The following is a 12,519-nucleotide window of genomic DNA, read 5'->3' on the forward strand; positions in this document are numbered from 1 at the left end:
ATCCTAGAATATTTTTTTGGGTGGATCTGGAGATAGTTTCATGAACATGGCCATAGATGTGTACTTATCTGATTATCAGCAGTTTATATATCCTCCTTCCCTATTTAAGTTTTTGCTAATGATGTAATATCCAACAATAGACTAACAAAGCGGAAATGATTATTGGAGAATGAAAACGCAAAAAATGTACAATTTCATGTTAGATAGTGTGTTACGACGTATGCTGAGAGAGACTTTTACCAACAGATTCATTTCTCACGTTTTGATTGAATGTAAGTTCCTTGAATAATTATAAGTAAGACTCCCTACACTTATTTCCCAAATTTTAAGATTAACATTCATTTGAGAAATAAAATGAATGAATAATATTTGATAGAGAAACATAGGGTTTCTTATACAGGTACCTTATCGCTTCCGAAGTACCTCGTATAGAAATCTCGCATACAAATCAAAATGGAAAACACACACACACGCTTTTTTGACGTTTGAACTGATTCCAACTGATATAAAACAGATTACGACGAAAATAATTCTACAATCAACAATATACTACAGTTTTATCCGAAAGATCAAAGTGCATGATAAATTTCTTTTACCAATATAATTTACATTTACACAACCACCTGTCCGGTAGAAGTATGGTTAGTTTCCAAATTACATAATTTAGTCCGGATTAACTTAAATAACAATAGGTTAATGCAATGTAAATTCATATTTGATGAAAAATAAAAGCTAAAATTTCGCGATGTTTTTAAATTTCTGTTTAAAAATTGATTATTTGAAAATTGTTTATGCCAGTGAGGAATATTTTATTTTTTAATTAGATTTTATCCATACATGTTACAAAATATCATCGAAAACACATTTTAATTTTGATTAAGATAAATTCATTTGTAAAATTTAAAATGATATATACCTACCTTTAAAAAAATCCGGATCTTTCTTTATAATACTAAAACCAATCTTCTTCTCAGTCCTCTGCAAAACAACAAATCATTTCCCGGGAAAATATTTGAAATCTATCTCAGCTACATGTATATAACATTAGATCACATATTAAGTTGCGTTATTTTGGGTTACTTATTTTTTCTTCCTGTTTTTATAATTTTTCAAAAGATAGATAGCTATAAGATGGACACACATATATACGGTATAGAAGGTATGCTTTGTCTGTAGTTATGCATAATGCAAAATAAAATGGAATAAAAATTGTCTGCACGTAAATTAATATATGAAGAATTAAGTAGGGTTAAAGTATGAAGAGTTAACTGGGTTAACCCTGGTATGAAATGGAACTCTTTTTAACAACAACAAAATATCTTATCTTCATTGTCTAGTAATATTTGCAACAGTTTTTTTACTTTAATATTTACGATCTGTATCGAATATTCAAGTCTTAATAAAAAAAACTTTCGTTTTAAAAAATAAATTCCATTATACTAAATAAACGAGTTACGGTATGGTGCCTTCTGCAAACAAGAGGCCCAGGGGCCACATCGCTCACCTGAGCAACAATTGCCTTAATTCTGATCAAATTAGCATTACAGTATCAAAATATTTTGACAATTAAGTACAGTAGATCTTGCTAAAAAAAATTGAAAATCTGCAAATTTTTATCCACCTCTTTTTTTTGGTAAATACCAAGCCCCTTTTGTTGTTGTACCTGTAAGAAGATTTTTCTCTATCCTATATATATACCCCTACCCCCCATTTCGTGGCCCCACTTTTCTCTAGGGAATCATGGTTTCATTAAACTTAAATCTGCATAACCTGTGCTTTCACACATAGTACTGAGTTTTGTACTGAAAACTTTCCCAGAATATTTTTTAAGATTTTCTCTATATATTCCTATGTAAAAAATCAAACCGCCATCATGGCCCCGCCCTACCACTAGGGACTGTGATTTTGAAAACTTGAATTTACACTACCCAAGGATGCCTGTACACAACTTTAAGCTTTTCTGGCCAAATAGTCTTTAAAAAGAAGATTTTTAAAGATTTTCTCAATATATTCCTATGTAAAAATTCATACCCCATTGTGGCCTCACCCTACCCCTGGACTATTATTTAAACAAACTTGAATCTATATGATCTGGGGATGCTTCCACTCAAATTTGGGTTTTCCTGGCCTAATAGTTTTGAGAAGAAGATTTTTAAAGATTTTCTCTATTTATAAAAATTCATCCCCCATTGTGGTCCCGCCCTACCCCCAGGGACCATGATTTGAACAAACTTAAATCTACATTATCTGAGGATGGTTACACACCAATTCGAACTTTCTTGGCCAAATAGTTATTAAAAGAATTTTTTTAAAGATTTTCTCTATATATTCCTGTATAAAATTTATCCCCCAATTGTGGCCCCACCCTACCCCGAGGGACCATGATTTGAACAAACTTGAATCTACACTATCTGAGGATGCTGCCATTTTAATTTTAGCTTTTCTGGCCTAATAGTTTTTGAAAAGAAGATTTTTAAAGATTTTCTCTATATATTCCTATGTTAAACTTGATCCCCCAATTGTGGCCCCACCCTACCCACAGGGACTATGATTTGAACAAACTTGAATCTACACTATCTGAGGATGCTTCCACTCAAATTTGAGCTTTCCTGGCCTAATAGTTTTTGAGAAGAAGATTTTTAAAGATTTTCTCTATATATTTCCTATGTAAAACTTGATCCCCCAATTGTGGCCCCACCCTACCCACAGAGACTATGATTTGAACAAACTTGAATCTACACTATCTGAGGATGCTTCCACTCAAATTTGAGCTTTCCTGACCTAATAGTTTTTTAAAAGAAGATTTTTAAAGATTTTCTCTATATATTCCTATGTAAAACTTGATCCCCTAATTGTGGCCCCACCCTACCCCCAGGGACTTTGATTTGAACAAACTTGAATCTACAATATCTGAGGATGCTTCCATTTTAATTTGAGATTTCCTGGCCTAATAGTTTTTTAAAAGATGATTTTTAAAGATTTTCTCTATATATTCCTATGTTAAACTTGATCCCCCAATTGTGGCCCCACCCTACCCATAGAGACTATGATTTGAACAAACTTGAATCTACACTATCTGAGGATGCTTCCATTTTAATTTGAGCTTTCCTGGCCTAATAGTTTTTTAAAAGAAGATTTTTAAAGATTTTCTCTATATATTCCTATGTAAAACTTGATCCCCCAATTGTGGCCCCGCCCTACCTTCGGGGACCATGATTTGAACAAACTTGAATCTACATTATCTGAGGATGCTTCCATTTTAATTTTAGCTTTTCTGGCCTAATAGTTTTTGAGAAGAAGATTTTTAAAGATTTTCTCTATATATTCCTATGTAAAACTTGATCCCCCAATTGTGGCCCCGCCCTACCTTCGGGGACCATGATTTGAACAAATTTGAATCTACACTATCTGAGGATGCTACCATTTTAATTTTAGCTTTTCTGGTCTAGTAGTTTTTGAGAAGAAGATTTTTAAAGATTTTCTCTATATATTCCTATGTTAAACTTGATCCCCCTCTTGTGGCCCCTCCCTAGCCCCGGGGACCATGATTTGAACAAACTTGAATCTACACTACCCGAGGATGCCTCCACACAAGTTTAAGCTTTTCAGGCCGATTAGTTTTTGAGAAGATTTTTAAAAAATACCAACAAATTTTCAATAATTCTCAATTATCTCCCCTTTAAAGAGGGCGTGGCCCTTCATTTGAACAAACTTGAATCCCCTTCACCTAGTGGTGCTTTGTGCCAAATTTGGTTGAAATCTGCCCAGTGGTTCTTGAGAAGAAGATGAAAATGTGAAAAGTTTACAACGACGACGACAACAACGACGACGACTACGACAACGACAGACAACGGACAAATTGTGATCAGAAAAGCTCACTTGAGCCTTTGGCTCAGGTGAGCTAAAAATGACAAGTCAACTGTTTTACCCCTTAACCTGTGTACATACAAATTAAGGCCAAAATTGTTATATCTTGTTACGAAAACAGTACATAAAAGTGAACACAAATGCTGTATTTGAATAATCTATCATAAGGTGTTAATTTTCTAAAATACCTCTATTAAAGTGCTCTAGCTCCAAAATATCGGTGAAATACATGTAACCCCAGCATTTACCTTCACTATGACCTACTTTAAGTATATGCAGCGTCTCAAAGTTTGTAGTTATTTTGATTATTTCTTAATAACCTACTGAGAATTTTATTTCTTGTCTACTGCAAGTTCTGTTTGGGTCTCACATCTCACATTCATCGTCTCCATGAATTCCTTCATGATATTGGTCAATCTTCATAATTATACCAAGCACAGTGTTTAACTGCATGGTCCAATGCTTTCATACATCAATAATTAAGATGGCCTCAATCGGCACATTGTTTACACATAAAACGAAGCCTGTAACTATATAAAGCTTAAACTCTTTATTTGACTAGGTTCATCACATCATGTAATATTAAGGAAACAACGTATACTTTAGAAAAGACAAAAGTTAAAAACAGTTACAACAGACATATTTTCTTCTAAAACTATTATAGAGACAAATCGGTGTTTTATAGATACAGTTATTATTGTTCATTAACAAAGATTGCATTGTAAACATTTTTTTTCAATTTAAGCAATGGAACATGTAATGAAACAAGCAGACATTGTCATTAAAACACATTAATGTATAAATGCGATGAAATACACGATTGTTTTTGTATAATAGTGATATACATTTTTCTATCCCGATAAACTAAACAAACGATAAACATGCACTTGATGAATCCGAAACGGTAATAAAAATATTTGTTTGTACAACAATTTGCAATCATGTCTCTATTCTCTATCAAATTTATCTATACTTAATTTTTATTGATAACTCTCCCTAACTTTCGAGTGTACCAAATACAACTGTAAATAATTTGATACTTTTTTAAACAAATATTGTATTATGCATTTCTAACCGGATTTACGCCTTAATCATGGCAGGTTTGTTATGTTCTGAAGACAAAATATAAAAATACTCCCTCTCGCTTTGAAGTCTGAATACTTATAGAATTATAAGTTATAAGTGAACTTTGCATTGAAAACTACAAAAAGGCATTTGTATACTGTAAGATATTAAAGTATGTAAAAAAAACAAATAATTATGTTTTGTAATTTTACCTGCAAACGTGAAATTCAGATATTGATGATCCAGTATTGTTATTTTAAAGACAAATACAAAAATATGCTTAAAGTAAAAATCAAAAACAAATACATGTATGTCAAATTACGAAAATATTAATAGTGTTAAAAATATAAACCAATACATGCATTCCTATAAAACAGTGTGTGTAAATGCATTGCATAATGATGCATATAACATATAAAACAAACCCATAAAATATAATTAAAGACCTGAGTTTCAAACGTGATACAATAAAAAACCAATCAACGCACAAAATTTGAGTACTGTGCTGACATTGTACTTATATAGTACATGCCAAATGATTTAATGACTTTCATGTGACTAAGTGTCGTTGTTTGTTCTTTCTCCGGTATACGATGAAAATGATGGCTGCGATCACGACAAGTAAAACACCTCCAAGAACTCCCAAAACAATCGCCAAAACAGGTGTTGGTTCTGATAAAGTATTAAATGAAATCAAATGGTTAAGTAAACGCCAATAAATAAATTGTAAATAAATATTCATTTGTAATAACCTAGTTATTTGTGTCTCAATTTCTTATTGTCATTTGTGTTTCAAAACAAAATAAAAATTTCAGATACTCATTACATTTACCGGTATATCATATACTTTAATTATTTCCTTAAGATGAAGAGATCTGTCCAAACATATACAACATTTATTTTTCTAAAATCTTAAGCCCCTTTCACAATTGGCGCACGACCACTTTACACCACTTTGCGATCGAAATTTTGAGCTTCGCACGAGTTCTCGCATACGTTGCACGAGCTCTCGCATTCGTTGCATACGTTTTACTGGTCGCATCAAGTCTCCTTGAATAGTGGACATGCACACTATTCAGACGCGACCGAACGCGATCCAAATTATCGCAGTGCAACGCACGAACATTAGTACAAACGTTTTACAACGTTTTGTGTACTCGCAAGAGTGATACACGATTTATAAAGGTCGTAAGATAAATCGCTGGTGTTTATGCGTCTGTTTTGCGACCGTGAGACTGTTGCTCAACGTGTCTCATGTAATCTTGCAACGTTTTACTATCATTGCACGACTCATCAGCCTCAATATGCCGTGCTTTGCTACTAGTACATGTATATATACCCTGTATAAGTATCTCTGTTTCAGAGCAAAATTTACAATATACATTTGTTGCATGATGGTGAGGAAAATACATGTATGAAGATTTATTCCCTCAAGAAAAATCATATTTCCCGAGGGCTTCGCCCGAGAGAAAAAATTTTTTTCTGGGGAATCAACCTTCATATTTCCTGAACATTAATGTAATAAACGTTTCATTATACCAAGCAACATATGATAACACAAAATACGTTGATTTCTAATAATTTTTTACTTTTCAACAGTCGCAACATTAATGTCGTGATTGTTTGATTGTAACTGTCTCACTTTTCTTTCATAAATCAAAGATAGTTAAGTTTGTTTTGAGATATAAAGAGAATCATAATGATTAAATACATGTATTTTGATTTAATCATATTTGTCTACATCGTATGCTCATATCGGCTTTTTCATTCCTATGACATCGCCCTGCCACGTGACTTTCTAGACCAATTAGATATAACAGAATAATCATATTGAGGTATAATAATAAATGCTGCTGCATATCTGTATCTTCTTGGGCAGCATCTTTTCTCACTTTCAACTATGTCTACTGAATAAGGGCGGTGTATATATCCCCTTTAACTCGCACGATCATTCGTACCATGGAACGCATAATCGCACGTCCAATTACATTGGCGCACGTTCAATCGTCCAATAACCTAGTCTTTCGCGCGTTCCTGTCGTATGATCTTTCAACAGTTGCTTTCATTGTACAACAATCGCATACAGACGAAAGATATATCGCAAGATTCAATGCGTTTACATCGCACACGCTCGCTTAGATCGTGCAAAATTCGTACGGATACTTTTCTCAAATGCGATTATTTCTGCAACAGTTTACGATTCATATCTAATGTTTTCGGCCGCACGAATATTTTGTCGCTTCTGATCGTGCGCCAATTGTGAAAGGGGCTTTAGACCTATAATATTCAGAGTTTTTCTTTACTACATTCCAAGATTTGACAATATATTAAAGAACTTATAAAAAGAAGTCTACTTTTTGGACATCATATCTAATATATCTTATCTAACATCTAACATCTATGAATCATGCATCAACTGGCCAATCTCATTATTCTAAATGTGAAAGAACTATAAATAATCTTAATAATCATAAAAGGTGAAAGAAGATCACTGTGATATCAAAATGAAGATATGATGATGCTAATACATAGTTAAATAACATCACTTCAATTATTGTAACAGTGCAGTTCCCTATATATTTCTATGATAAAATTTGAACCGCTCTTGGGGCCCAAGTGTTGGTCTAGGGGTCACGGTTTTAACAATTTAGAGTACAAATCATTTGGGGCTGTTTGCATATTAATTTTACTAATTGTAGCATTGAGTGTAGTTCTTGAAAAGAAGCTTTTTTTAACATTTACCTTATATGTTTCTAAGTTAAACTTTGAACCTCTCTTTGGGTCCAAGTATTGATCTGGACGTTATGGTTTTAACACTTCCGAATCTTCACTATTTTAGAATGATTGAATAGTAGTCTCACTAATTGAAGCATTGTAGTTCTTGAGAAGAAGAGTTTTAAACAGTTTCCCTATATATTTTTATGTTAAACTTTGAACCCCTCTTGAGGCCCCAGTATTAATTCAAGGGTCACAATTTTAAAAACTTCAAATCTCCACTATATATACAAGCTATGGTGTAGATATTGGCATTTCTTGTGCGTTGGTTCTTGAAGATTTTTTCAGACACATACCCTATTTTCACTGTTTCATAATTATCTTCCTTTCAAAAAGGGTTTGGCTATAACAATTTAGAATCCCTTTACCATAAAAATGCTTTGTACAAAGTTTAGTTAAAGGACTATATATGGTATGGGCCTAAAATGGCCCCCTTAATGGAATATCATTATTTTACTGTAATTCTTTGTTTTCTTTGTACAGATATATATGTGATGATTTTAATTAATGTTGACTTCATTTTGATTCAAATGCCCACAATTTAGAAATACGGCATTGTGAAGACAACCTTTTTCTGCCATTTTTGCATTTAAGCATAAAAGAGCTTGTTTTCAAACAGTTTTTCTTTCAGGAAACATAGAGCGCATGCTTAAACCAACAAAATATTTTAATCAGAGATGTATCTAGTTAAGTCTAATACTGTGGTTTCATCAATATTCGTTGAATACCAATTTTCATAGATTTCGTTGTTAAGTTGATCCACGAAATTAAATGTTCATTGAAGTTGAATTTCAACTAACATTTTGTATTGATAGGACCATCGGCCACGAAATTACGTATCCTTGAAACTGTGGTTTTCAGAAAATCCACGAAAATTGATACCCACGAAAATTAATGAAACCACAGTAAGTGACAAAAAATTTGTCCTGGTTCAAGCATGCGCTCTATATTTCCCATTCGTAAAAAGATGTGAAAAATGTCAATTTTCGTCTGATTTTGATTGAATTATAGAAATAGCGACACTTCTGACGTCATATACAGCAAGTGAGTGCAAATAAATCAAACAAATATGTGAAAAATATATTCTATATCAACTCTTCTAAATTATAACATAACATTTTATTGTACCCGAAACACTTTAAAAAATAGTGAATTATGGGGGCCAAATTTGACTCTTATCATATATAGTTCTTTGGCCCAGTGGTTCTAGAGAAGAATCAAATTGTGAAAATTTACAGACAGACATATAGTTGGGATAATGACGGACAAAAGGCAATGAGAAAAGCTCACTTGAACCTTTGGTTCACGTGAGCAAAAACGATATTGTCTGCACTGCGTAGTAATACATAGCATATGCTACATGAAAAAATAATGGTTATAAAATGTTGTTTTAAAGTGTACAATTGGAAATTATAATATAAATATAGGAAATAAGGAATCATTTTTTGAATATTATAAGGTGCACGTGACAATTTCAGTCGAATCGAGGTCAAATCTGTTATAAAGACCTTTAGGCTTTATTGGACCTGACCACACCCCGACCAAAATTATCACCTTATAATACTCAAAGAATGGTTTCTTATTCCTTAAATAAATTAATTTTCAGACATTTAAGTACAATATGACATTATGTACATGTAGTACTAGTTTATACTAGTACATAAAGCTTTTCCATGAAGGAATGAGAGTGTCACTTTTATATTTATATAATTATATTGTAATGAGACTTACTATCAGTCCTCTCTGCCACAACGCGGAATAAAAAGGTGGTCTGTGCGAATGATTTTCCCTCACTTAAGTTCAAGAACACATATAATTTCTCCCCGTTTGGAACACAGAATTTGAAATCCATCTGGTTCTGACAATCAAAGGACTACAAAGAAAAAGGTAAAAAAAAAATCCTCAAAATATAAAATAATTTAAGTTATTAAACAAAACCCACTTCAAACTTGACATAGAGCATGCATCAAAATATATTTGTATAATATCTTCCTAGTACCCTCATTCCAACCCACTCCGATCTCTTCAAACAGGAGCGATAACATACAGGTACATGTAATTAATACAATTGAATTTCAGCATTACATAACATGAAAAACCTCATATCATCTATTGCACCATGTGTAATTATAGACAGTAGTTGACCTAATGCTAAAAATATCTACAGGTAATTACAGGTAATAGGTGAAAGGAGGTTTGAATTGTTTTTCAAGCAAGTCACAACTATTCTTTAAAGATCTCGAAAATGCAGTCAAATTTTAAGTAAAATTGTAAGCAACTTTTACTGTTCATGTACACAGTACAGAAGAATAGCCACTCACATTGCAATTCAAATTGATATCTGTTAATGATACTATAATTTCATTTTTTCACAGTTACTTGTGCTGTACATGTTTTTCTCAGTTAATTAAATAGATGTTCTTCTCTGTAGTTATTTAATTGTTTACAGTTACTGCAGACAAATATCCTTCTCCGTTTACTAATATTATCTTTATTATAATATTTATTGTAAAAAACTTACTAGTGCTTATACAGGTTATACATGCTTGTATTACTTGTATGGACACACAACATAACGTCAAATACAAAGTGGTTAGGGATGGTCAGCTGGAGTGGTGATAAGTGGGCAATCATGGCGTCAACCTCTTGATTATAAGTAATCTACATAAGCATGCACTTGACCCCAGTAAGGATTGTTTTTAGGAAACAAGTGTCTTTGTGCTAGATGTTGCTATTTTTGTATCGCAAACTCACGGTAAAGGATTGAAATTTAGTATAAATCAAAAGCATTATATATTGATTTTTTTGGTTCTTGTACTAGTATTCTTAAACAGATAATTCAGCTATGTTAATTACCTTCAAAGGCAAAGCAAACAAACTGTTTTTAAAGTCCAGAGTCACCGCACACTCCCTGTCGTTAAAATAGATGGGAGATATACAGATGTTGTATCTTGCGTCGGGCTCGTCATAGTTCTTGGTCTGGAAGATGATTCTATCGCACTGCTGATAATTTAGATCCCCGGATGTTACTTTATCTCCGTCATAGCGTCCATCGAATTCTATCTGTGTGTTGCTCTTTTCTGTGATAGTACTAGTGGTACCGCAGTCGGTACCTAACCTGTCTACAGAATCATAATACTAGCTAGTATTTAATACACTTGTACTATCAGTTATCATACAAAATATTTTTTTAAATATGACATCAGAAAATAATTATAATCATGTTTTGGTTTATTCCATTATTAAATTAAATTTAGTTTATGGATATCAATTATAATATCTATACTACTATATTAAAATAATAGACTCGAATTTTTTGTCTTTAATACCGATTAATCGGAGGAATACTGTCTTTTGTTTTATATATTTAAAACATCATTGGCACTTAAAGATTACCAATTTGTTTTTATTTTTTCTCAGTTAAGCTTCGCTAATTAATAATCAACGAAAATTCCTCAAAAAATCCAGGAAATCACCTGGATTTTTTGAATTTTAGAATCTTGCGTTTGCGCAATACATTTACGCTAACAGGATCTTTAGTTTGTGTTTCCACAATATCACATCTGCATGAATAAACTTATACAAATACGGGTAAATTTTCATTGGACTTTTACTATATATTCTGTTCATATACATTTAATGATTTCTTATGAGAGAAAGTATAAAATAACAAATATACATTTCAGCTAGGTACTTACTTTTGTCTTCGTGATGACAAAAATATTAATTTTATTTGATTACATGCAAAAAAGTTACATTATATTTGTTAGGAGAGTGAAGATAGAATATGTTTTATCGTAAAAATGAATAATGTCCTACGGATCCAGTCTAACAAAGAAAATACGTGCACGTTGGCGAAAAGGTGTTGAATTCTTCCATTCTGTGGATTAAAATTTTTAATTTAAAGGTATTTGCAGTCTCAAAAAGGTTTGTTGTGATGAATTTGACTGTTATTTTCAAGGCAACTTCATTTACTTTCTCCAAAATCGTTCCGGAGCGAGTCTGCAATTTATTGCTACTCTACGGGTATAAGGGAGGCATTCTTTCTGTGGTGAGGGCTTTTCCTGAGACACAGTTAGATTATTCAAACTAAAAAAAGTGTAGTGACATTCATAGCATTATTGTAGGCTTACAGCTTTGTTATGTAAATGCCAATAATAATTAGGTGTGTCGATGTACCTATTTCGTAAATGTCCGATATGCAATATCAACCCGTGCACGCACGGGTCAAAGTCTAGTACATATATTAAGGATATACTATATGCAAGATACATAATATAGCATACCTCTTACAAAAACATATTTAATCGTTTTATTTCAAGATATTTAGATCACTTGTAAGGTTACGAACTTCAGGAATTTATAAATCAATAAAGCTATATATCAGTTAAATAAGCTTTGACTGCACATATCAAATTGCATGGACCTTTTGTATACACCATCTTTTTCTATGGTGGAATTTTTTTTACATCTGTACGTGTGCAAATAAACTACACAGAAACTTGTATGATTATGCGATCACATATCATGCCACTTCCTTGCAAACTTACATATTGTCTGTGAATCAACAGTTATCCATTGTAGAGAACAGATAAATGCAACGCAAAATACACATAAACTTGATGAAGGCCGATCATCTTTGCGTATCATCTTGTCAATGGACGACAGCGATTCTTTTTAACCATCAAATTTAAAGCTCTTCGTTAGGAAACTAATTCTTCAAAGTGAAGCTCGAACTACAGTCAAAGACACGTGAGAATAATCAACTGACAGGAGTGTTTTGTTTACGATACAAATTATTTGTATGCCGAT

General features: G+C 32.5%; 3 protein-coding genes across 4 annotated transcripts in view; all 3 read right to left on the reverse strand.

Moving 5' to 3' along the window:
- The window catches only part of LOC105348889 (uncharacterized), a 38,597-nt gene extending 37,427 nt beyond the window's left edge, over positions 1–1,170 (reverse strand). Inside the window, exon 1 of the mRNA XM_034451259.2 lies at positions 921–1,170. The gene's annotated coding sequence lies outside the window, so the exon portion shown is untranslated. The remainder of the gene's footprint in view (positions 1–920) is intronic.
- LOC105345323 (4-hydroxybenzoate polyprenyltransferase, mitochondrial) overlaps positions 1–12,519 on the reverse strand; it is a 281,500-nt gene that overhangs the window by 200,754 nt on the left and 68,227 nt on the right. The window lies entirely within an intron of this gene.
- Positions 4,403–12,501, reverse strand: LOC105348888 (uncharacterized). 2 transcript variants are annotated; one of them, XM_034451263.2, is made up of 4 exons: positions 12,258–12,501; positions 10,564–10,825; positions 9,439–9,580; positions 4,403–5,604 (listed from the first exon to the last, which is right to left on the reverse strand). In XM_034451263.2, coding segments are annotated over exons 1-4 (528 nt in total). In that variant the 5' UTR covers positions 12,260–12,501; the 3' UTR covers positions 4,403–5,482. The 2 variants fall into 2 exon arrangements, with proteins under 2 accessions (XP_034307154.2, XP_011456786.3); XM_011458484.4 differs by having other exon boundaries at positions 10,564–10,829; positions 12,258–12,500.

This window comes from Magallana gigas, chromosome 4, assembly GCF_963853765.1.
Source record: "Magallana gigas chromosome 4, xbMagGiga1.1, whole genome shotgun sequence".
NCBI lineage: Eukaryota > Metazoa > Mollusca > Bivalvia > Ostreida > Ostreidae > Magallana > Magallana gigas.